We start from the raw sequence: 22,596 nt of genomic DNA, 5'->3' as shown, positions 1-22,596 counted from the left end.
GGGGGCAGCTCAGTATAGGACATAAAGATGGTGTGGGGCAGCGGCGGTGCTAGGGTGTTCGCCGCCCCCTTGCAAACTATAAATTTGAGCCCTTCCATACTTTGTAAAGTAACAGCTAGCTGCCTAAAAAGGGGTGTGGAATCACAAAGAAGGGGCATGGCCACACAATAGTACTGCCAATTCAAATTATGCCACACAAAAGCACAATCTTATTCACATTACACCGCACGTAGTGCCACTGATTCATAGTCCGCCATATAGTAGTATACCTTATTTACATTACGTCACACAGCGCCCCTAGTCACGTTATGCTACACAGTAGTGCCCATTATTCACATAATGACCACAGTAGTAATCCCCTTACAAATAATGCCCACAATAGTAGTGCTGGTTATACACATTATGCCCACAGTAGTGCCCCTTATATGCAAAAAGTCAACAGTAGAAATGCCCCTTATACACATGATGCGCTTAGTAGTAGTGCCGCTTATACACATAATGCCCTCAGTAGTAGTGCCACTTATACGCATAATGCCCACAGGAGTAGTGCCGCGAATACGCATAATGTCCATAGTAAAAGTGCCCCCTATACACATAATGCCCACAGTAGTAGTGACCATATACACAATGCCCACAGTAGTAGCAGTACTAGTGCCCCTATACACATAATGTCCACAGTAGTAGTGGCCCTTGTATACCTAATGCCACACAGTAGTGCCCTTTATTTATGCTATATACACAATGCCCATAGTAGTGTCCCTTATACACATAATGCGCACAGTAGTAGTGCCTCTTACACATAATGCCCACAGTAGTAGTGCCCCTTATACACATAATGCCCACGTGCCCCTTATACACATAATGTCCACAGAAGTAGTGCCCCTTACACATTATGTCCACAGTAGTAGTGTCCCTTACACACATAATGCTCACAGTAGTGTCCCTTATACACATAATGTAATTTGTAATATAAAGGATAGTGACAGAAGCTCTATAATTATGACTGCAATCTGCACACTGTGGGTACTGTATGATACTAACATAGTCCTAGCACTAGGGAAGATAAAACCTGGAGCAGATAACTTGGGTCTTTATGAGGCAAGATCTTGGTTTTGGATGAAAAAGTCAATCAAATAGATAAATTGCAAATTAATAAAATTGAAAGTATGCAATAAAATTAGTAGCACAATTATACACATAGTATATCTGACCGATAAATGTTGGTTGTTTAGATCATCATCTGGCAAAGTTCTGGTAAAGAGATCTGCAAAGTGTCAGTTGAAGATAACGGGAGGGGTCACAGAGGCAGCAAGGACTGGAGAATAACATGCAGGAGGTAAGTTACCATACTTGTGTAATTGTGTGTGTGTGTGGGGTAGGGGGTTATTGAGAGCACAGTACACAGAGACTATATTGGGGGAGAGCAGACAATACAAAACATGCAAAAGGGGGCAGCTCAGTATGGGACATATAGATGGTGTTGGGGCAGGGGCGGTGCTAGGGTATTCCCTAACCGTTCTGTAAATTATAAATTTGAGCCCTCCCATACTTTGTAAAGCGACAGCGAGCTGCCCGAAAAAAGGGTGTGGTCTCACAAAGAAGGGGTGTCACCACACAATTGTACTCGCAATTAAAATTACAATCTTATTCGCACTTCCGCTTCCGGCTGCATGCGGTGTGCAGCTTGAAAACGCTGCTCCGCTTAGGGGCCCGCTCACCCGCTAATACGTAGCCGTTCTCGGCTACACACAGCGACCGCTACCCGGCTAATCACCCGCTCTCCCCAGATGGACAAATACCTGGCTCCGGGCGCCTCACAGAAACCGCAGCCACCTCGTCAGGAGAAGCGCCGCGCCGATCCCAACATGGCGCCGGACGCGTCCTCGGCCCCGTCCATGCCAGCCTCCAAGAAGGTGGCTTCACCCCAGGAGCTCATAGACCTCCCTCAGGTACGCCGCAACCCGGACACTCCCGCTACGTATGGCGACATTGTGGACGCCATCAAATCCACGATGTCACCTTTATTATCCAAGGCTGTGGCTGACATCTCTCAGCAGCTGCAGCACCTTACTACTAGAGTCTGAGATTCTGAAAACCGCATAGGAGCGCTATGTCATGATATGCATTTGGCACAATGTGATATTATTAAGCTGCAGAAAGAAAATCATCAATTATGGAACAAACTCGATGACGCTGAAAATCGTTCCCGTCGCAATAATATCAGGGTGGTGGGACTCCCTGAAAATGTTAAAGGTCCAGCATTGGCTTCTTTTGTTTCTGTAACCCTACCCAAGCTATTAGGCATTGAAGATGAATGTAAAGATTTGGTGGTGGAGAGAGTTCATCGAGTCGGCCCGCCTCCCGGCCCGAATGAATCACGCCCTAGGGTCACATTATTTCGATGTTTAAACTATCTTCACAAAGTGGCATTCTGGAGAGCATCACGTAAGATCCAGAATCTTATGTGGGAAGGAAAACGACTACGCCTTTTCCAGGACTTCTCTGTGGAACTTTCAAGTATACGTAAATCCTTTTCTCCTATCTGCTCGAAGCTAGTCTCCATGAATCGACGATTTGCCCTCATTTATCCGGCTAAGCTAAGGATCTTCATAAATGACACCCACTATGACTTCACGACGCCTGAAGATGCACACGCCTTCCTATCTGATGACCGCGAGGATTCCACTGCTGACATCACTGACACCCCTGCTTGAACTCTTGCCGCCCCAGAACTGTCTCTCTTTTGTTTAAACTCCACTTTTCCTCAGTTATTGTGTGATGCATATATATTTCCACCAGTTATAATTTTAGCCCCTCCCCCCCCCTTTTTTTTTTAGCCTATGTTTCCTTATAATCTCCCCCCTAATCTTGTATGACTCAGAGTTTATGGTTCTCCCCAATATTGATGTTTAGGTCCATTACGTCAGTCCTTTTTTACAGGGTACCTAGGCACCTGTCATGCCCCGGTATCTACAGTTGTCTATTGCTATCCCTTTCTATGGGATAAGCCCACAGTTATATCTATTGTTACATTTGCGGAATGTCATTTATGTCCTTTGGACACCTGGCATGTTGACCGTGCTATTGTTATGTTTTCTTGTATTCCCCATGTCTTGTCATTGCATGTTTCCCCCCCCTTTTCTCGCCTCGTGTTTGTCCTCATTTAGGATCACCGCCATTTTGCTCCGACAGGGTCATGTCTAGATGGACGGAATGTGCTCTCATCCAGACAGATATGACTGAGCTGAAGATAGGTTCCTTCAATGTCGGTGGCATCCACTCTCCGGCTAAACGCCGTAAGGTTTTATTATATTTACATAAACAGTCTATAGATATTGCATGTCTCCAAGAAACATCTTTTACCCCCTGAGATTTTGAAACTGCAAATGCTTAAATTGAAAATTCTGGCCTCCGCCCCCTATAACTCCAAATCCAGAGGAATTGTAATTTTAAGTTCCAAATCACTGCCTATAGAAATACTGTCCACTTACTCTGACCCTGACGGCAGGATATTGATAGTCTCTTTCTCATTATTCAATGTGACTTATACTCTTGGCTCTATTTACGCACCCAATGTCTATTCTAGATCCTTCCTCCAGAAGCTCATTAAGTTACTCCTCCCACATATGTCTGCCCCCACTATTCTCTGTGGCGACTTCAACCTGACTGCTCACCCTACTCTTGATAGATCCTCCACTCGGAGACTGCGTACCCCACCCCCCTCCCTGGGGATTCCTTCCCTGTTAAAAACTCTCCAATTAATAGACGTATGGAGGGCTCTACATCCAACCCAGAGAGAATTTACTTGTCTGTCTGCAGCGCACCACAATGTCTCGCATAGATTTTATCTTTCTCTCTTCCTCTCTTTTTCCCCTAGTCCAAGATGCAAACATACACCCTATCATACTCTCTGACCATGCACTAGTCACCTTCTCATTCTTCACGAAGAAAGAGCTGTCCCCATATAGAACATGGAGATTCCCAGCCTATCTTCTTAGCTCCCTGAAGTTTCAAGAACACTTAGATCAGGCATGGACTGATTTTCATACCCATAATAAGACTACTCTAGCTACAGACCCCTCACTCTATTGGATGACAGCCAAATCAGTACTGCGAGGTTCTATTTTAGCCTTTGAGGCTTCCTTACGAAAACAACTCTCTCACTCTTATACCACTCTCCAAGAATCATTGACCGACGCCTATGCTTCTTATGTCCATACACCTACCACTACTACACGCTCCAAGTACCTCTCAGCCAAGTCCCTTCTTGAGGAATTACTTCAGTCCATGTCTGATAAGATGAATTTCTCCTCTCATTATCGCTTTCACAAATTCGGTAATAAGACGAGTAAATTACTCACCAACATCCTCAATGGCACTAGGGCACCGATGATTGTCAACCCCCTCAAACTACAAGATGGCTCCTTCACTAATTCCACTGCACAAATCTCTCAGGTTATGACAGCCTTCTATACAGACATTTACGCCCCCCCTAACCCTACTCCTACCATCCCTCCTATAACTTCGCCTGTAATGGACGAACGTAAACTGGCCAATACCTGGTCACAACTCACATATCCACAATTGCCGACGGAGTTCGCAGACTCCCTCACAGCCCCTATTTCCACTCTTGAAATAAGAAGGCTATTAAGTCACTCAAACCTGCCAAGGCTTCTGGTCCTGATGGATTTCTGGGGAATTCTACAGATTTTTCCTTGATAAATTAACCCCGGTTCTTAAATCGGTCTATAATCATATTTTGATTAACCAAAATATCCCTGCATATTTCAATTCTGCCATTATCAAAGTGATTCCTAAACCGGGCAGAGACCCCTCCAATCCTGGCTCTTGTCGCCCCATTTCACTACTGAATTGTGATTATAAAATCCTAACCAAGATTTTGGCGGAACGTCTTAACCCCCTCCTCCCCAATATAATCCATCAGGACCAGACCAGCTTTATTAAGGGCAGACACTCAGTACGCAATGTCCGCAAAGTTATGGCGGCTACCCAAAAGCTAACCTCTGTGACGTCGACTGACTCCCCCAATCTTATTCTATCGATTGACGCAGAGAAGGCCTTCGATCTCGTCCATTGGCCACATCTATTTCACACTATGACCAAATTTAAAATCCCTGACCAATACATATCCTTCATTCGGACTTTATATACCAATTCCTCATCCCAAATTGCCTGTAATGGCTACTTATCCCCTCCCTTCCCGATCAAAAAAGGCACACGGCAAGGTTGTCCTCTCTCCCCCCTCCTCTTTGCCATTGCCCTAGAACCCCTAGCACTTGCTCTTCGGTCATCTACTGATTCCACAGGTATCCCCCTCACAAATACTGAATTGAAACTTGCTCTCTACGCAGATGACATGTTGCTCTTTGTGTCCAATCCTTTAGTCTCTATACCGGTAATCATAGACATTGTATCCTCCTTTGGACCCACTTCCGGGTACAAGATCAATGGCCCTCATTCCGAGTTGTTCGCTCGGTATTTTTCATCGCATCGCAGTGAAAATCCGCTTAGTACGCATGCGCAATGTTCGCACTGCGACTGCGCCAAGTAACTTTACTTTGAAGAAAGTATTTTTACTCACGGCTTTTTCTTCGCTCCGGCGATCGTAATGTGATTGACAGGAAATGGGTGTTACTGGGCGGAAACACGGCGTTTCAGGGGCGTGTGGCTGAAAACGCTACCGTTTCCGGAAAAAACGCAGGAGTGGCCGGAGAAACGGTGGGAGTGCCTGGGCGAACGCTGGGTGTGTTTGTGACGTCAACCAGGAACGACAAGCACTGAAATGATCGCACAGGCAGAGTAAGTCTGAAGCTACTCTGAAACTGCTAAGTAGTTAGTAATCGCAATATTGCGAATACATCGGTCGCAATTTTAAGAAGCTAAGATTCACTCCCAGTAGGCGGCGGCTTAGCGTGTGTAACTCTGCTAAATTCGCCTTGCGACCGATCAACTCGGAATGAGGGCCAATGTTCACAAATCTGAAATTCTTCCTATCACTCCTTTAGCACCGTCCTTGGCCACTGACCCCACTTTAGCACAATTCACAATCCAGCCCTCCCATATCAAATATTTGGGTATCCTTATCACCCGAGATCCCCTTCAGATCTATAAGGCGAATTTCTTACCCCTATTCTCCAAAATTAAAACCCAACTAAATTCATGGACTAAACTCCCCCTGTCTCTACTAGGTAGAGCTGCTGTAATCAAAACTATAATTTTGCCTAAAAACTTTGACCGTCTCCAAATGATACCTTCCCCCCTACCAAAGTCGGATGTACAAATGTTAAGTTCTCTGATCTCCTAATTTCTGTGGTCCGGCAAGAGACCCAGGATGCGACTATCTAAGCTAACACATCCGACTAGACTGGGAGGACTGGGCATCCCGGATTTCACCCTCTATCACTTGTCAATTCATTTTAGGTATATCTCGGACTGGCTTTTCAATAAATCTACATACACAGATCGCTCTCTAGATGATGCTATTTTTTCCCCATTCTCACCTAGCGCTATATTACATACGCCCCTGCGCCTCCTCCCACGCCACATACTGAATCATATTTTATTTTTATTTATGATGCCTGGATACATATAAATAAACTCCTGAATAGAAATCACGCAATCTCTCCTTACATCCCTCTCTGGGGGAACCCTAATTTTCCCCCTTCACTGCACAACTCCTCCTTCTCAAATTGGCACACAAAAGGACTAGACCTTGCCACCAAATTATTTGATCCTGGAGGGCGAATACTCACCTTTACCTTACTACGAGAGACTTATGATATCCCACACTCCAACTTCTACATGTACCTCCAAGCTAGACATTATGTTGACACCATTAAATCAGTTATCCTCTCATTCTCTCCCCCAGACACTTTACTCCCACTCTTCCTGACTTTACATAATGGGGCATATAAAACAGCCTTTCTATATAAATTAATTCTTGACACCACTGACAAAGATCCGCTTACCCCTCTCCTTACGTCTTGGTCCACGGACTGTCCGGAAGTTACTACTACCCAGGTATTAATTTCTCATCATCATACCACCATGAAAATTCTCCAGTCAGCCTATCTCCAAGAAGTTCACTTTAAGACTATACATCGACTTTATATTGCCCCGGCCCAGAGACAATACATGAATTCCTCTGAGACGGGTGAATGCAGCAAATGCAAAATGATGAATGCTAAATCTTTTCATTGCTTCTGGTCATGCTCAAAAATACTCAAATTCTGGAGGAAGGTTCTAGTCTTTATCAACATGCTACTTTCTACCTCATTAGTTGCTGACCCTCTTGCATGCCTCTGCATGAATTTTAGAAATTGGACACTCCCGGCAGATACATCATCTATTATACCTCTACTCACAATCATACTGACCATGTCCAAAAAAATGATTTTAACACACTGGACAGTACGCTCAGCTCCGACCCTATACGAACTGAAGAATAGAATGCTGCAATTACTCCTTTTTGACAGACGTTCATTGGCATTAGATCCATCTCTTTCCTATAAATTTGTCTTGAAATGGAAGTACTATCTATGCACCCTTGATCTGACCCAACAGCCCCTTTTGTTCTAGACCCCCCTCCCCACTTGATCAAGGTTTAACCCCTTTTTTTTTCCCATACTTTTAATATTATCAGATGTATTATGAAACAATATTATTACTGAAACAAGAATTCTTCCTGAGTTCTTGTCACTAACGCCATCCACATTGAAGCTCTTTAATCACCTGATGACATATTGTTGTGTTAACTTATCCTGATCTCTGTTTTGATTTTGATTGCCTCCCATTTTTCTGGATAATAGGCTCATGTCTCACTGTTTTTTGGTTAAAATCCCCCCAGCAATGTATATCGATAGCTGGTTTACTCATCTATTATATAATGGCACATAATGTAAGGTGTTCCGATTGTGCTTCCCCTATTTGTGCTTCCCTTCCTTTTCCTGTCTCGTCTTTGTCCGTCTCTCCCCCCAATGTTATTTTTTTGAGGTTTAACTTCTAAGTATTATAGTGGGTCTTTGACCCGTCATCCTCAGATCTTTCTGAGGCTAATAACTCCAAACTTCATGATTTGAGGCCAACTATTTTTAATCCATCCAGTGTTGCATATAAACATACCGTATTTGGGTCTGGTATAAATTTATAGACCTATTCTTCTCTTTTTTGATCGCTAAAAACTTTTACACCCTGATATCGGTCTATAAGTCCGATCGGTCCAATATTGGCTAGGTTTATCTTGATCTTTTAAATATGGATATCGTCTGGAGTTATTAGCCTCAGACATTTATTGATCTAATACCCCTGAGGAAGTCCTAAGGAACGAAACGCGTCGGGTTCTACATCTGATCAAACCTAATTGGTGCATATTGGAATTGGGTTCTGCATCTGATCAAACCTAATTGGTGCATATTGGAATTTATACATGTCAGATTGAATATCCATCCTGTATGGTGATAATGTTATTAATACTGTGAAATGGAGAAAGTATTCTGTTTTATGAATACAATTTGAAATTATTTTGATTGTCTGTAATAGATTAACAAGCTGTTAGCGCCCTCAGATTTGTTGTGTATATCTGTATATATCTATCTATATATATATATATATATATATATAAAATCTATATCTGTATATATATATATATATATATATATATATATACACTGCTCAAAAAAATAAAGGGAACACTTGTTCATTACATAGTTCAATGTGCTGACAACAAAACCACACAAAAATTATCAATGGAAATCAAATTTATTAACCCATGGAGGTCTGGATTTGGAGTCACCCTCAATATTAAAGTGGAAAAACACACCACAGGCTGATCCAACTTTGATGTAATGTCCTTAAAATAAGTCAAAATGAGGCTCAGTAGTGTGTGTGGCCTCCACGTGCCTGTATGACCTCCCTACAATGCCTGGGCATGCTCCTGATGAGGTGGCGGATGGTCTCATGAGGGATCTCCTCCCAGACCTGGACTAAAGCATCCACCAACTCCTGGACAGTCTGGAGTGCAACGTGGCTTTGGTGGATGGAGCGAGACATGATGTCCCAGATGTGCTCAATTGGATTCAGGTCTGGGGAACGGGCGGGCCAGTCCATAGCATCAATGCCTTCGTCTTGCAGGAACTGCTGACACACTCCAGCCACATGAGGTCTAGCATTGTCTTGCATTAGTAGGAACCCAGGGCCAACCGCACCAGCATATGGTCTCACAAGGGGTCTGAGGATCTCATCTCGGTACCTAATGGCAGTCAGGCTACCTCTGGCGAGCACATGGAGGGCTGTGCGGCCCCTCAATGAAATGCCACCCCACACCATTACTGACCCACTGCCAAACCGGTCATGCTGGAGGATGTTGCAGGCAGCAGAACGTTCTCCTTGGCGTCTCCAGACTCTGTCACGTCTGTCACATGTGCTCAGTGAGAACCTGCTTTCATCTGTGAAGAGCACAGGGCGCCAGTGGCAAATTTGACAATCTTGGTGTTCTCTGGCAAATGCCAAACGTCCTGCACGGTGTTGGGCTGTAAGCACAACCCCCACCAGTGGACGTCGGGCCCTCATACCACCCTCATGGAGTCTGTTTCTGATCGTTTGAGTAGACACATGCACATTTGTGGCTTGCTGGGGGTCATTTTGCAGGGCTATGGCAGTGTTCCTCCTTGCACAAAGGCGGAGGTAGCGGTCCTGCTGCTGGGTTGTTGCCCTCCTACGGCCTCCTCCACATCTCCTGATGTACTGGCCTGTCTCCTGGTAGCGCCTCCATGCTCTGGACGCTACGCTGACAGACACAGCAAACCTACTTGCCACAGCTCGCATTGATGTGCCATCCTGGATGAGCTGCACTACCTGAGCCACTTGTGTGGGTTCTAGGGAGGTCATACAGGCACGTGGAGGCCACACACACTACTGAGCCTCATTTTGACTTGTTCTAAGGACATTACATCAAAGTTGGATCAGCCTGCAGTGTGTTTTTCCACTTTAATATTGAGGGTGACTCCAAATCCAGACCTCCATGGGTTAATAAATTTGATTTCCATTGATAATTTTTGTGTGATTTTTTTGTCAGCACATTCAACTATGTAAAGAACAAAGTATTTAATAAGAATATTTCATTCATTCAGATCTAGGATGTGTTATTTTAGTGTTCCCTTTATTTTTTTGAGCAGTGTATATATATATATATATATATATATATAGATATATATATATATAGGCAATGGAAGGCGGCACTCGGAGACTTTCACAAATACCAAACGTGCTTTAATGTAGGAACTACATTAAAGCACGTTTGGTATTTGTGAAAGTCTCAGAGTGCCGCCTTCCATTGCCTACATAGTAAGCCATTGTTGCTTAAGGAGGGCACCGGAGCAGATACCCAGGAGGGACGAGGAGTGCCAGACCAAGCATTGGAGTATTGGGATACACACTCGAAAAGGGGGCGTGGCCTATGGAAAAGGGGCATGGTTTCGCGGGAAGGCCCGCAATCGCGAGCCACGTCCCCGTTTTCGTCACTAAAGTGGCATGCCCAGTGCTCCGTGAGCCACTGGCATGCCCCCTCTCCTCCTGTCGCCTCTGAATAGACGCTGTGCGCATGCTAATCAGAGCAGCAAGTGCAGGAGCCTCCCAACTGCCCCACCCTACCACGGGACACTGCGGCCCGCAGGTGGGACAGTCCCAAAAACACGGGACTGTCCCGCGAAAATCAGGACAGTTGGGAGGTATGATATAAAGCCTGATTCTGGGATTTACATAAATCTCTGATGTTTAATGATCTGCACATGAGGAGGCACCGTGCTGTACACGCGCAGATCTGCTCCCGTGACATCCCGAGTAACCTCAGGGTTACTAGATGTCCTATGTGCACGCAGATGATCCCGTGCTGCCCCTTCAGATGCCACAGCACATCACAGAATCCTGGGCTACTTTTTTACGTAATACACCTCATGTAGCTTTTGCATAATTCTGCACAACTGCAGAGGTGCCATTAGCGTCCACCTCAGAATCAGACCCAACTCAGGTCTCCAGAGAGAGAATGGCAGCAGAGACAGAGTGTGGGCAGGGACACAGAGAGAGAGAGTGCCGGCAAAGACATAGGGACAGATATAGGCAGAAGGGACTTAAGGGCCCCATACACTAATATGACATGTCAGACCCTCATGTCGCAGGCGATCCCCCTGGCAGCTTTCCGGGGGGCAGGAACGTATAAGATACATTGTATGCTGTCCTTTTGCATATGATGTATCTTGTGTGATCCCAGACATGCGTGAGGGGACTGACATATCACGAGTGCAGCACATTCAATCTAGGGGATCCGATCCGATGCTCACGGGAACGCGCATCGGATCGGATCGGATCGGCTGTAAAACACATCCGAAATGCCCGATTTCATCCCATAGATCGGCCCAAATGGCCGAAATCGGATGAAATCGGGCATTATCGTTCTAGTGTATGGGGCCCTTTAGGGACAGAAAAGAGGCAGCAGGAGCATAGAAACAGAGAGAGAGGCCGAAGGGACGTAGGGACAGAAAGAGGCAGCAGAGGCATAGAAACAGAGAGTCAGCAGGGACTTAGGGAGATGCAGTTGGGATAAAGAGAGAGGCAGCAGGGATGTAGGAACAAATAGAGGCAGCAGGAACATAGAGACAGAGAGAGTGGCAGCAGGAACACAGACTCTGTAGAATAGAAATAACCAATTTTTTGCGCAATAAACACTCTGAGTGCAGCCCAGTTTTACACAAAGGGATTTCACCAAAACCCAAAGAAACAAGTGCAAAGATATAGACTGAATAAAACCAGTGGCGCAGACAGAAGGAACATGCAAAATAATATCAACAATCACAACCTGATTAGCTCATTTGGGGATGCCAATGTTGTTTTGTTAATGAATATATCCATTCTCGATATTGACCTCAAAAGAGAAAATAATTGATAGTGCAACACCGTTTAATAACAAAAGGAATCCCAATTTTTTATTTAGTCCCACTCACATGAAGGGACTTTATCATCGCTTCTGAGGAAGGACCCGAATCGTTGGAGGTCCGAAACGCGTTAAGCAAGGTGCCTGTGACTGTGGACATCTCGGAGGGGTTCACTTGGGACTCTTAACATCGGTGTGGACTTCCAGGACTTTTCTTCTGGGATTCATTTCTGCTGTTTGTGAGGAAAAAAACCCCATGTTTCTATATGCTGATATTTTTTATGTGTAATGTGAGTGTGTTTTTTAGAGATTAAAACTGTTTTTAAGAAATATCTCACAGTGTTGCACTAATGATATTTCTCCCGAGGTATTGACCTAAAGGAATACGGGAAAGACGCACGATCTTGGCTGCACTGTGGAATTCTATTACATGCGATGATAAAGTCCCTTCATGTGAGTGGGACTAAATAAAAAATTGGGATTCCTTTTGTTATTAAACGGTGTTGCACTATCAATTATTTTCTCTTTTGAGGTCAATATCGAGAATGGATATATTCATTAACAAAACAACATTGGCATCCCCAAATGAGCTAATCAGGTTGTGATTGTTGATATTATTTTGCATGTTCCTTCTGTCTGCGCCACTGGTTTTATTCAGTCTATATCTTTGAGCAGGAACACAGAGACAGAGAGAGTGGCAGCAGGAACACAGAGAGAGAGAGAGTGGCAGCAGGAACACAGAGAGAGAGAGTGCAGGCAAAGACATAGGAACAGAGATAGGCAACAGGGACTTGGGGACAAAAAGAGGAAGCAGGGCATAGAAACAGAAAGAGAGGCAGCAGGAACGGAAAGACAGAGATTCAGCAGAGACGTAGGGACAGATAGAGAGGTAATGCACCTAGCATGTGTCGATGCTAATAGTAACAGTAGCAGTGTATGGCATAACTCAACTGATCATTAAAAGCACTCCTTTGTACAGAAACAGGGACACAAATGTGGCTAAAACTTAATTTACACAAAGCTGTCATTGAAGATCAAGATGAAGCCACATTCCTGTAATTATTGTGGAATCTATCTTCCAAAACAATGACCTTCCTTATGTCAACAATCTGACTCATACTGGTTGCTGACCTGCATTTACTTAAGCAGTTGGTTTCGGTCTTTTTATCAGATCATAATAAAAGCAACAATGCGACACACATAGGAATGAGAAACCAGCAAGGTTCTGTCTAGGTGTGACCCACAAGGGCGATACATAAATGATGGGGTGAAAATGTAAAAATAAAACAAGCTGTTATTTGTTTCTTTGTATGAGATTATGTAGTACACTTGGTATAAGAAGGTTTCATGCAGCATAATACAGCAATAATGAGGTTAGCTGTTAAAGGCACACCAACCCTCTTTGCTTTTTTAAGCAACTTTACAGCATGATTCATCTACTGGAGTTATAAATGCATTTATATTAACTTATTATTTATTATTTGTACAAAAGCATTTTCTGTACATACTGTGACAGTACCTGCTAACCTCTGTCTGCACAGCTGCAGGTAGACCTACTTTGCTTTCTAGAAATACACTTGGGCTTAACACCTGGTGTCCCACAGCACACCAAGCTGTACCTGTGCCAAGACATGAAGGACTAATCTCCTATATAATAGCCCAGATAGATAATAGCCCAGATCTGTGACTTTGTGCCTGGGCCTCTAACACTTGGCGTGGCTAGGAGCTCTCATTGGGTTAGAAGCAGGTCTATCACATCCAGTCCACAGCTGATTGGGCGAGAAACGCCCTTCCACACAGCGTACATCCAATGGGAGGCTCTGTCCTTTGGCTGCTGTGTGTTCACAGAGCAGGACTAGCAATGGGACTGATGGAGCTGCAGCTCCAGCTCCACACCCCAAAATAGCCCCACTGCAACTGCAGCAACACACCCTCCAACAATTTACACATAAAAATGTAAACACATTCGAAAAGGGGGCGTGGCCACGGGTACAGCGGCGTGGTCATGCCCCTTATCCTATACTTTCAGTGGACGCTTGGAGAGTCAAAAATCGGTACAGACCATAATAAAAAGGTCCTGTACCTGCCAAAAAGGTGCAGTTGGACGGTATGTAGCAAGTCTCTGCACTGTAGATAGGGAAAAAACATCCTTTTACTGCAGCATCCTATGTCCTGCTGCCAGTCCGCCTGCCCCCTCCGGCATCAACAATCCCCACTCCCTAGCCGAAGCGCAGGTGGAACAAAAGCTGCTGTGGTCACCGGCACAGATGTGTATGAAAACAAATTCAGTGTTAGTAAATTAACTTTATGGCAATGTTTTTTTCACATCCACCCCCCACCCCCCCTCAATCCCTTCCCTCTATCAGTGCAAGCAAGAATGGGGTGACTTCCCCAGGACAGAAGCAGTAACAAAGGCAGGAGCCTGACCATCTTTTTCTGTGCAAGGTGCACATTCACGGATAACGCAGGTACACCTGTGATGTCACTTCCAGGCCACTCTCTGTGCTTTCTGGTGGGAAAGCTGTGGCCAGCATTTGGCACTACACTGGTGGGCCTGCAAAATTCAACATGGATTCTTGCAAATGTAGCATGAAACCCCCACCAAAGAAATGAAGAGCAGCTGTGTTACGTAAGCACCTACTTAAGGATACTTTCCTTATAACTATTTAGATAATTAATCATTCATTCCCTTCTCAGTGCTATTTTAGAGCCTAAGGAAATAAGAAAAGCAGCAAGGTTCCTCATCATGTCTGTGGAGCATGTGATAAACCCTTTATCCGAGGATTATGAAGCGGTTTGTGTGTGCATTGTATCTCTCAAAGTAAAGAAGCCAAGGCTTATGGGCCCTACACACTTAAAGATTTCACTGAAAGATATGAACGATCTTGTTCATTAATAATTGAGATATCGGTCATATCTTCCAGTGTGTAGGCACCAACGATGAACGATGTGCGGCCCTGCACTCGTTCATCGTTGGTGCCAGCTCGTTCATACCTGCAAGCTAATATGGACAATCTCGTCCATATTAGCATGCAGGGCTATGGAGCCGGGTGACAGGGGAGTGAAGAGACTTCCCTCCTCCCATCACCCCGCAAACACACACACACACACACACACACACACACACACACACACACACACACACACACACACCCCATCACTGCTGGGTCGTCAGACGGCCGTAACGGCCGTTGGGCAGCTCGGCGGCCAGTCGCCGAGCGTGTTAGGGCCCTTTAGCCTCTTGAACATATTGAACACTTAATTTTCTGGGTACTGACATCAATACCGACAATTTTTGTTACAAAAGAATATTTATACAATATACAGGAGCTGAAGAGACACAGATCCCAGATAATTGTGTAAATATATGATGTACAGCCTGGTCTTTCTGCCAGGGGATTGAGCTTCAATTGCTACCTGGGAGTCTGTCAGAAGAGATCAAGGAAGAGCCCATGTTATTTGTCCACCTTAACCCCTTCACTGCTAAGGGTTTTATCACCATTGTGCCGAGGCCATTTTCAGTTTGCACTCGTCACACCAATAGCAATCATTTTTTATGTGGAACCCACCCAAAGTATACCTTGTTTTTTTTAACCAGTTAACAGACAATTTTTTCCCCCACAAAATCACTCAGAAATTGTTTTTTTTCTTCTTAATTATTTAATAAAGTTTGAAAAGTATTTGTAATAATATATTTAAAAATGTTATTAAAACATATATCTAGGGGGTATTTTGCACCCCACTTCCCATGTCCATTGGCCCCCATTATAAATTAACTTTCCACCCCCCCCATTGGCAATAGACCCCTCAATGGTCTTAAATCCTAATAGTACCCCTCATACCACCTTAGTAGTAAAAAAACATTCCATGTTTTATAAACCAACCTTCCACCCTGCAAAAAGAACCTTTTCTTGCACCACACCCCTCCTCCTGCTACCCTGCTAACAGTGTATTTTATTATTTTATCCCCCCATCATCATACGTCTTTATATGACCCCTTCCCCACCACTGTTGCTAGATCCTTCCCCCCCCCCCCCCCCCGCTCCTCCACATGCAGAGCGTGTGTGTCAGGGGGGGTGGGGGACTGGTGATCAGTGCCCCCTGCTGCAGCTGATCTCTGCAGTTGCTAAACAGTGCGCCTCGCAATTTCATCCCCGATGCATGTGCTCCAGAATGCGGTTCACACTGCATTCTGGGGTGCGATTTCAGCAGTGATATTGGCAGTCACAGACTGTGCTCATTATGACTCCAGCTCCAAAGTGTGGCTCCAAACATGCCAGCTCAAGAATGTTCTGGAAAGGAGGGCAGTATGGCATACGATTCAGCACTTTAAACCTTTTTTTAAGATGCAAACATCTGAGGTTCTTTTCTGACAACAGTAAATATTTTCATGAAATACAAAGATGGCACAAGCAAGACCATGATTGTAGAAGTGTACCCATATGCCATGGATACTAGGTCTGATTGGTCAGGTAGTATTTAAATTCCACTGAGCGTGTCCTTGCTCCTATACACTGTGCATACCTACTGGATGATTTCATGCGGTTTGCTGCTTTGTTCTGACATCTCTTCAATGTTTGCGAGAATGCGCTGTCAAACAATAGCCCTGACCTTGGCTACAGTTACTGTGATACATTCACTCACTTCCTGCCCAAACCAACATCTAGTCTTACTGGATATCCCTTGTTTGCCACCTGATTTGACCTTTGAACTACTCATGGCTTGTCTCTTGTTCAGTGTCAGCCCTGGCTGCCATGTACCACTCAGTCTGCAGTCCCATCTTGTACTTTGCTGGTCTCCATATTCCCAATCTACTGTAGCTGACACTTATAAGTCACTTCTACGCTGAGCTTAAGTTCTAGCGGCATCCAAGTATGTGCAAGCATACTGTATATAGGGCTAAGGCAACTTGCTATAAGTGAAGACCTATATAGAACTAGTTCTAGGGAATCATCAGTACTACTGTTTTACAGATTCATTAATTTTTTTCTGGATGGATTAGGCAAGGGCCTAATGTGGCATCTGACAAAGTTACATTTCATTTTTATAAAGCAGTAAAGAGAATCAGACCTTGCATGAAGCCTGTTGTAGCACCTTGGGATCTTAGTCTAGTTCTGGATGCTCTAATGTTTAATGGGGGAGGGTAAGGAATCTTTATTTTGAACATTTACACAGAAAAAGTGGTATTGCCAATAAATCATACTTACAAAGGAAAATTCCACTTTTCATATCAATCAGAAAATCATACTCCCATCTCTTTACCCACAACAAACACAGACTAAAGTTGGTGGTGCTCCCAGAGTCAGTAGTATACGGTTAGAAAGCAAGGAAAGGAGAAGAAAGACTCTGTGCTGGGGCACGCTTGATATGATAGAAATGTTAAAACTTAACTTTTAATTCTGTCCAGTAAAATATTATTAGATACACGTACAAACACAAAATTTAAAATTTGTCACCTCCACATCCAGTGAAAAAAATTCTTATTTGTATTTTTATTTGAAATCTCAGATGTGAGTATACCTGAGGTGAAATTATCAAGTTAGGATATCACAACAAACACAACTATTACATAATGTGGGCTTTTTCAGGGCAATTCCTGCTTTCCTTTCCACAGTGAAGGTACTTAGGTAGATGAATCAATTATTTTTCCTTCCTGTTTACCTCATCAAGACGGGTGATGGATGGCTTACAATGGAAACAGATGTGAGGTGCCAGCAGTTCTAAAGACCCATTGATCACGAGCAGTGGCAACCTCAGGCCATAGCAGACAATCTATGCAAAGCAGTACGGAGGTCATCTCTTCATTTCTTGACCAGATATTACCTTCTGGATGTAACGCATACTTGCTTATGTTCCTGGATTGTGCACGAGTCTCAGCCATTTTGGGGCGTACCGCTGGACTCTCTGAAGAAGTAACCCTCCCGCATGAAGCCCACTTCCCTAGCGAACTGGGTGAGGCCTAAGACAATTCGCAAAGTACCCTGAGGTTCAATATTGCAAATCATGGCACTGCATTATGGGTGGCAGGGTCTTGATGACACAAGTTGCATCATGCTTATGTACCCTGGGCCTCCTATCTCTCATGTTATGGTTGATTATGCTTAATCCATTCCCTCTCTTTAATATATTGCTTGGGCATGTCCCATACGGTAAGATGCTAAGTAGTCTGAAAAGTAATTAGAGAATTACTACCGTTAAAAATGTGTATGGTTCAGCGCTCACCAGATTCATATAGGTAAATGCAATGAATATTGTGACTAAAATACTATATCAATATTATATATAGGACGACAAATAAATTATAATGTCTAAAAAATAAGTAATTTATTGGTAAAAGAATAAATTTGTGACAATTTTAAAAAGTTAAATTAATACCGGTAATTAATCCTCACATATAACATATAAGACAAAACAAACATGAAACATAAAAACAATCCCTATGGGCACACTGTATTAGCGGTTTACCCCACTGGGAAATAAATTCCTCTGAGTTATATCAAAAGTCTCAGTGCATAGCACAGTAATTGAAAAGGTGCTGGTATCTGGTCTATGTTCATGCCATACAGTTTGTAGATGCAGGGGTTAACAGCAGTGCAAATGGTCAGGATCCCTCCTACCGTTTTAAGATCACAGTCCTGTATAGTTTACCCTGTTATGGTGAATATAATTCTGTACTTGCTGATATATGCAGCGCTGGTGTTTGTCTGCCGGCAGACTCCCGTCCCTCTGGCTCCGTTGCTCTTCACTTCCGGGCACTGTACGGAGCGGGATCGATTCTATCCGCGATCTACGCGTTTCACCTGTAAGGCTTCGTCAGGATTGCGGGATTTTTTATGTTTCATGTTTGTTTTGTCTTATATGTTATATGTGAGGATTAATTACCGGTATTAATTTAACTTTTTAAAATTGTCACAAATGTATTCTTTTACCAATAAATTACTTATTTTTTAGACATTATAATTTATTTGTCGTCCTATATATAATATTGATATAGTATTTTAGTCACAATATTAATTGCATTTACCTATATGAATCTGGTGAGCGCTGAACCATACACATTTTTACACATGCTCTCTTATAGTGGGTCTGTGTAGTGCACCCACCAACAGTTCATAGCAGCCACTAGCTTTAAAGGCGTGAGGACATAATAGCGCAGTTCTTTATAACCCCCTTTATAATTACTACCGTTAATTTTATGTCCTTGAAAATACTCCATGGCTGCTCAATATTCCCACCTGTATTGTCCGATTAAGATTTTTATGTCTGCTTATGACACCAAGGAAAAGAGCCATCACTTTTCCCTGTCTCCACTAAGTAACCGACATGTTATGGCTGCAATGAGGAAATTAAATGAATGATAATCATTTTTCCATATCTCCAAGCAGAGTAAGTGTTCCCTCATATCCATGTTATGCGAGAAGGTTAATTGCATAATGTGTTTAAAATGATCACATAATGGTCAGATGGTTATAGTACTCAAGGAGATTCATTATCCAACAATACATTTCCATGCAGTTAACGATGTGCTCTGTGATTGCCAAGTTTAAAGCTATGAAGCTTTCTAGCAATGGCAGCTATAACAGGATTGGTTTTATTATGATACCCAACAGTGCTTAATGAATCTGATGTTTATGGAGCAGAGACAATAACAAAATTGCAACAAAATCATATATAAATAACAACAACAAAATATAAATAACAGCAACAGTTGCCAATGCACACATAAAAATACACAGCTGCTTTATGTTCTACCCTTGCCATATGTTACTGTATACACCTACTGTACATTCTCACTCTACCTATGATGAATGAGATATGAGCTGAATACAAGCTATTAGGACAAGCAATTCAAATGTTCATGTTGAAAAAGGTGCTAAAGGGTCATTAAATTCAATATTAGATGTTAAAAGGTGTGTCAAAACTTCTATAGTTCAGAGCAGCTCACTGAGTCTTTACCTGTAGACCCCTTCCAACATTATGCTCTGTCGGTCCTGCGGATTCAAACTGTGCCCACATAAGACTTTGCAGTTTGGAGATTTTGTGCTCAGTGAACAAGACATTGCAAAGTCTTATTCCGTTTCAACACTACGGTGACTAGAGTGCTGCGTACAATGTATGTGACAATACTAGTGTATTGTGGCCCAATAAATCATAGTCCACATATCTCTCCCTCCCCTTACTTTCCCATAGTCCACATATCTCTCCCTCCCCTTACTTTCCCATAGTCCACATATCTCTCCCTCCCCTTACTTTCCCATAGTCCACATATCTCTCCCTCTCCTTACTTTCCCATAGTCCACATATCTCTCCCTCTCCTTACTTTCCCCTATCCACAGAAGCATAGCAAAGAACACATTTTGCAATGTTCAATTGATTTGTTCTAATATATTCATAGGAATGTTATATCTGTGTGTTTACCTCTTAGAAGCTCAACAAAAAGCATTACCACATTATTTAAGCAACATCACCCGCAAACGACACAATGGTCTAGCGCTGTGGCTACTCCTTTACATTTTATGCCCTTATGCTCCATTTATGTCCCAACGAGCTATGTCCAGTACCATAACTCTCATTGTGTAAGAGCTGGGAAGCAGGGGAACCTCTTTTTTTTTTTTTTCTTTCTTACCCTGAGCATCCATTTTAAGCATCACATGACCTCATCAATACAACAGAGGTAAAGGCAGCACATATTGTTTATCTTTCCTCTTAAACATTGTTTTGTCATAGTTATATTTTGTTAACTGTATGGCACTACAGAATCAGTGGTGCCTTTTAAAGAAACAGCAATGTACAGCAGAAGAGGAGGGAAGTAGTCTGCAACCAATGGCTGCATGATTCCTGCTTATTCCATTAAAGGTAATGCAGTTTTGTAGTCATGTTATGAACCAGTGCGCTACAAAATTGTTGTATATTTCTTGTTCCACTTAATAATATGGACAAATATTCTCTATCATTGGCACATTAAAAACAACAAGTGCAAGAGGTTGGAGGGTGGAAGATGCACTGTGCCTACTGCATTCTTACAACTAACTTTCAATAGGTGGCGAAGAATATGGACACCCTGAAGTCAAACTGAACTTACCTTTGCTTTCTATAGATTGTCACACTGTTGATAAGTTATTACAGGTGAATGCAACTAAAGACTGGGGCTTATGACGTTTACATGGAGCATTATACACGGGTAAGGGTCGTTGGGTCGACCCAATTTAGGTCGACACTCATTAGGTCGACAGCTGAAGGTCGACATTGCCATTAGGTCGACATGCATTAGGTCAACATGTACTAGGTTGACAGGTCAAAAGGTCAACATGAGGTTTTTGATTGTTTTTGGTGCTGTTTTCTCCGTAAAGTGACGGGGAACCCAAATCGTAGTCCACGTGGATCGTTAAGTATGAAAAAAATCCCAAAAAGTTAAAAAAAATTTTTAAAAACTCATGTCGACCTTTTGACCTACTATATGTGGACCAAACGACCATGTCGATCTAATGGTATTGTCGACCTAACGACCTTAACCCTTATACACACTGTACATATGGCATTAAAATAATGACAGCTCTGTTCTACTGAAGTTAACGTTCAATGATAAGACTTGTGGCACTTACCTGGAGCGTACTCCATGGCGATCATAAGGGCCTTGTCTTCCAGAAAATTCTCATAGTATTCAATAATGTTTGGATGACTTAATAGTTTTAGCACTTGACATTCATTCTGTGCTGCGAGGCGCTCATCCTTGGTCATCTGCTCCACAGGTATTTGCTTAATGATCACCAACTTCTGGTCAGCTTTTCGCAGGCATAAGTGCACAATCCTGTAGACAAGAAAGTACAAATGATATAATGAAATGGATGCACACATTCATGGACTATTAAAAAACCTGAAAAATACTGTCCAATCTTTCTGTCCAATTAAGATCATATGGTCTTTTTAATTCATTTGAAAATCTTTTTGAGAATTTCAGTAAGATAACTAAATATTATCTATTGACATTAGTTATAGCACAGAATAAAAGGTGAATGGATACCTTTGGTGGAACACAAGTGCCAGCTTTGTTATGTGGTATAGTGACTTTGAGCTTAATTCGTAGGCAAGGTTTAGGATGATATCCGGTCTCTAGGTCGACCATACTTAGGTAGTCAGTCATTAGGTCGACCACTATTGGTCGACATGCATTAGGTCGACAGGGTTTCTAGGTGGACATGGTCACTAGGTCGACGTGACAAAATGTCGACATGAATTTTTCACAATTTTTTCCAATTTTTTTGAACTTTTTCATACTTTACACGTGGACTACAATTGGGAACGGTAACCCGTGTTGAGTGCAGCGGTAGCAGAGTGAGGCACCTTGCCTGAAGCATGGTGAGGAGACACGGTGCACTAATTGGGGTTCCCCGTCACTCTCCGAAGAAAACGACACCAAAAAAAAAAAAAAAAACAACAACTCATGTCAACCTTTTGTCACGTCGACCTATTTGACCTATTTTAGGTGTCGACCAATAGTGGTCAACCCTATGAACCACACCCGTTTAGGATGCCTGTGGCTCTCTGGGTGTTGTCTGACCTTAAAGTGGGGTACACACAAGAGAGATCCGTGCTTAAAATCTAAGCAATCTGACTACATTGCTTAGAAGTTTAGCACAGATCTCTCCGTGTGT

At 43.1% G+C, this 22,596-nt stretch overlaps 1 protein-coding gene across 2 annotated transcripts in view; it reads right to left on the bottom strand.

Annotated features, from left to right (window-relative positions):
* Positions 1-22,596, bottom strand: part of NEK8 (NIMA related kinase 8) — a 354,714-nt gene that overhangs the window by 190,007 nt on the left and 142,111 nt on the right. For both annotated transcript variants that reach the window (XM_063955890.1, XM_063955891.1), the window contains exon 5: positions 21,547-21,752. In XM_063955890.1, coding sequence (XP_063811960.1) covers positions 21,547-21,752 — 206 coding nt within the window. The remainder of the gene's footprint in view (positions 1-21,546; positions 21,753-22,596) is intronic.

The sequence above is a fragment of the Pseudophryne corroboree genome, chromosome 2 (assembly GCF_028390025.1).
Source record: "Pseudophryne corroboree isolate aPseCor3 chromosome 2, aPseCor3.hap2, whole genome shotgun sequence".
Lineage (NCBI taxonomy): Eukaryota > Metazoa > Chordata > Amphibia > Anura > Myobatrachidae > Pseudophryne > Pseudophryne corroboree.
The sequence above is the reverse complement of the archived record's forward strand: the minus strand, read 5'-3'. Positions and strand labels throughout refer to the sequence as shown.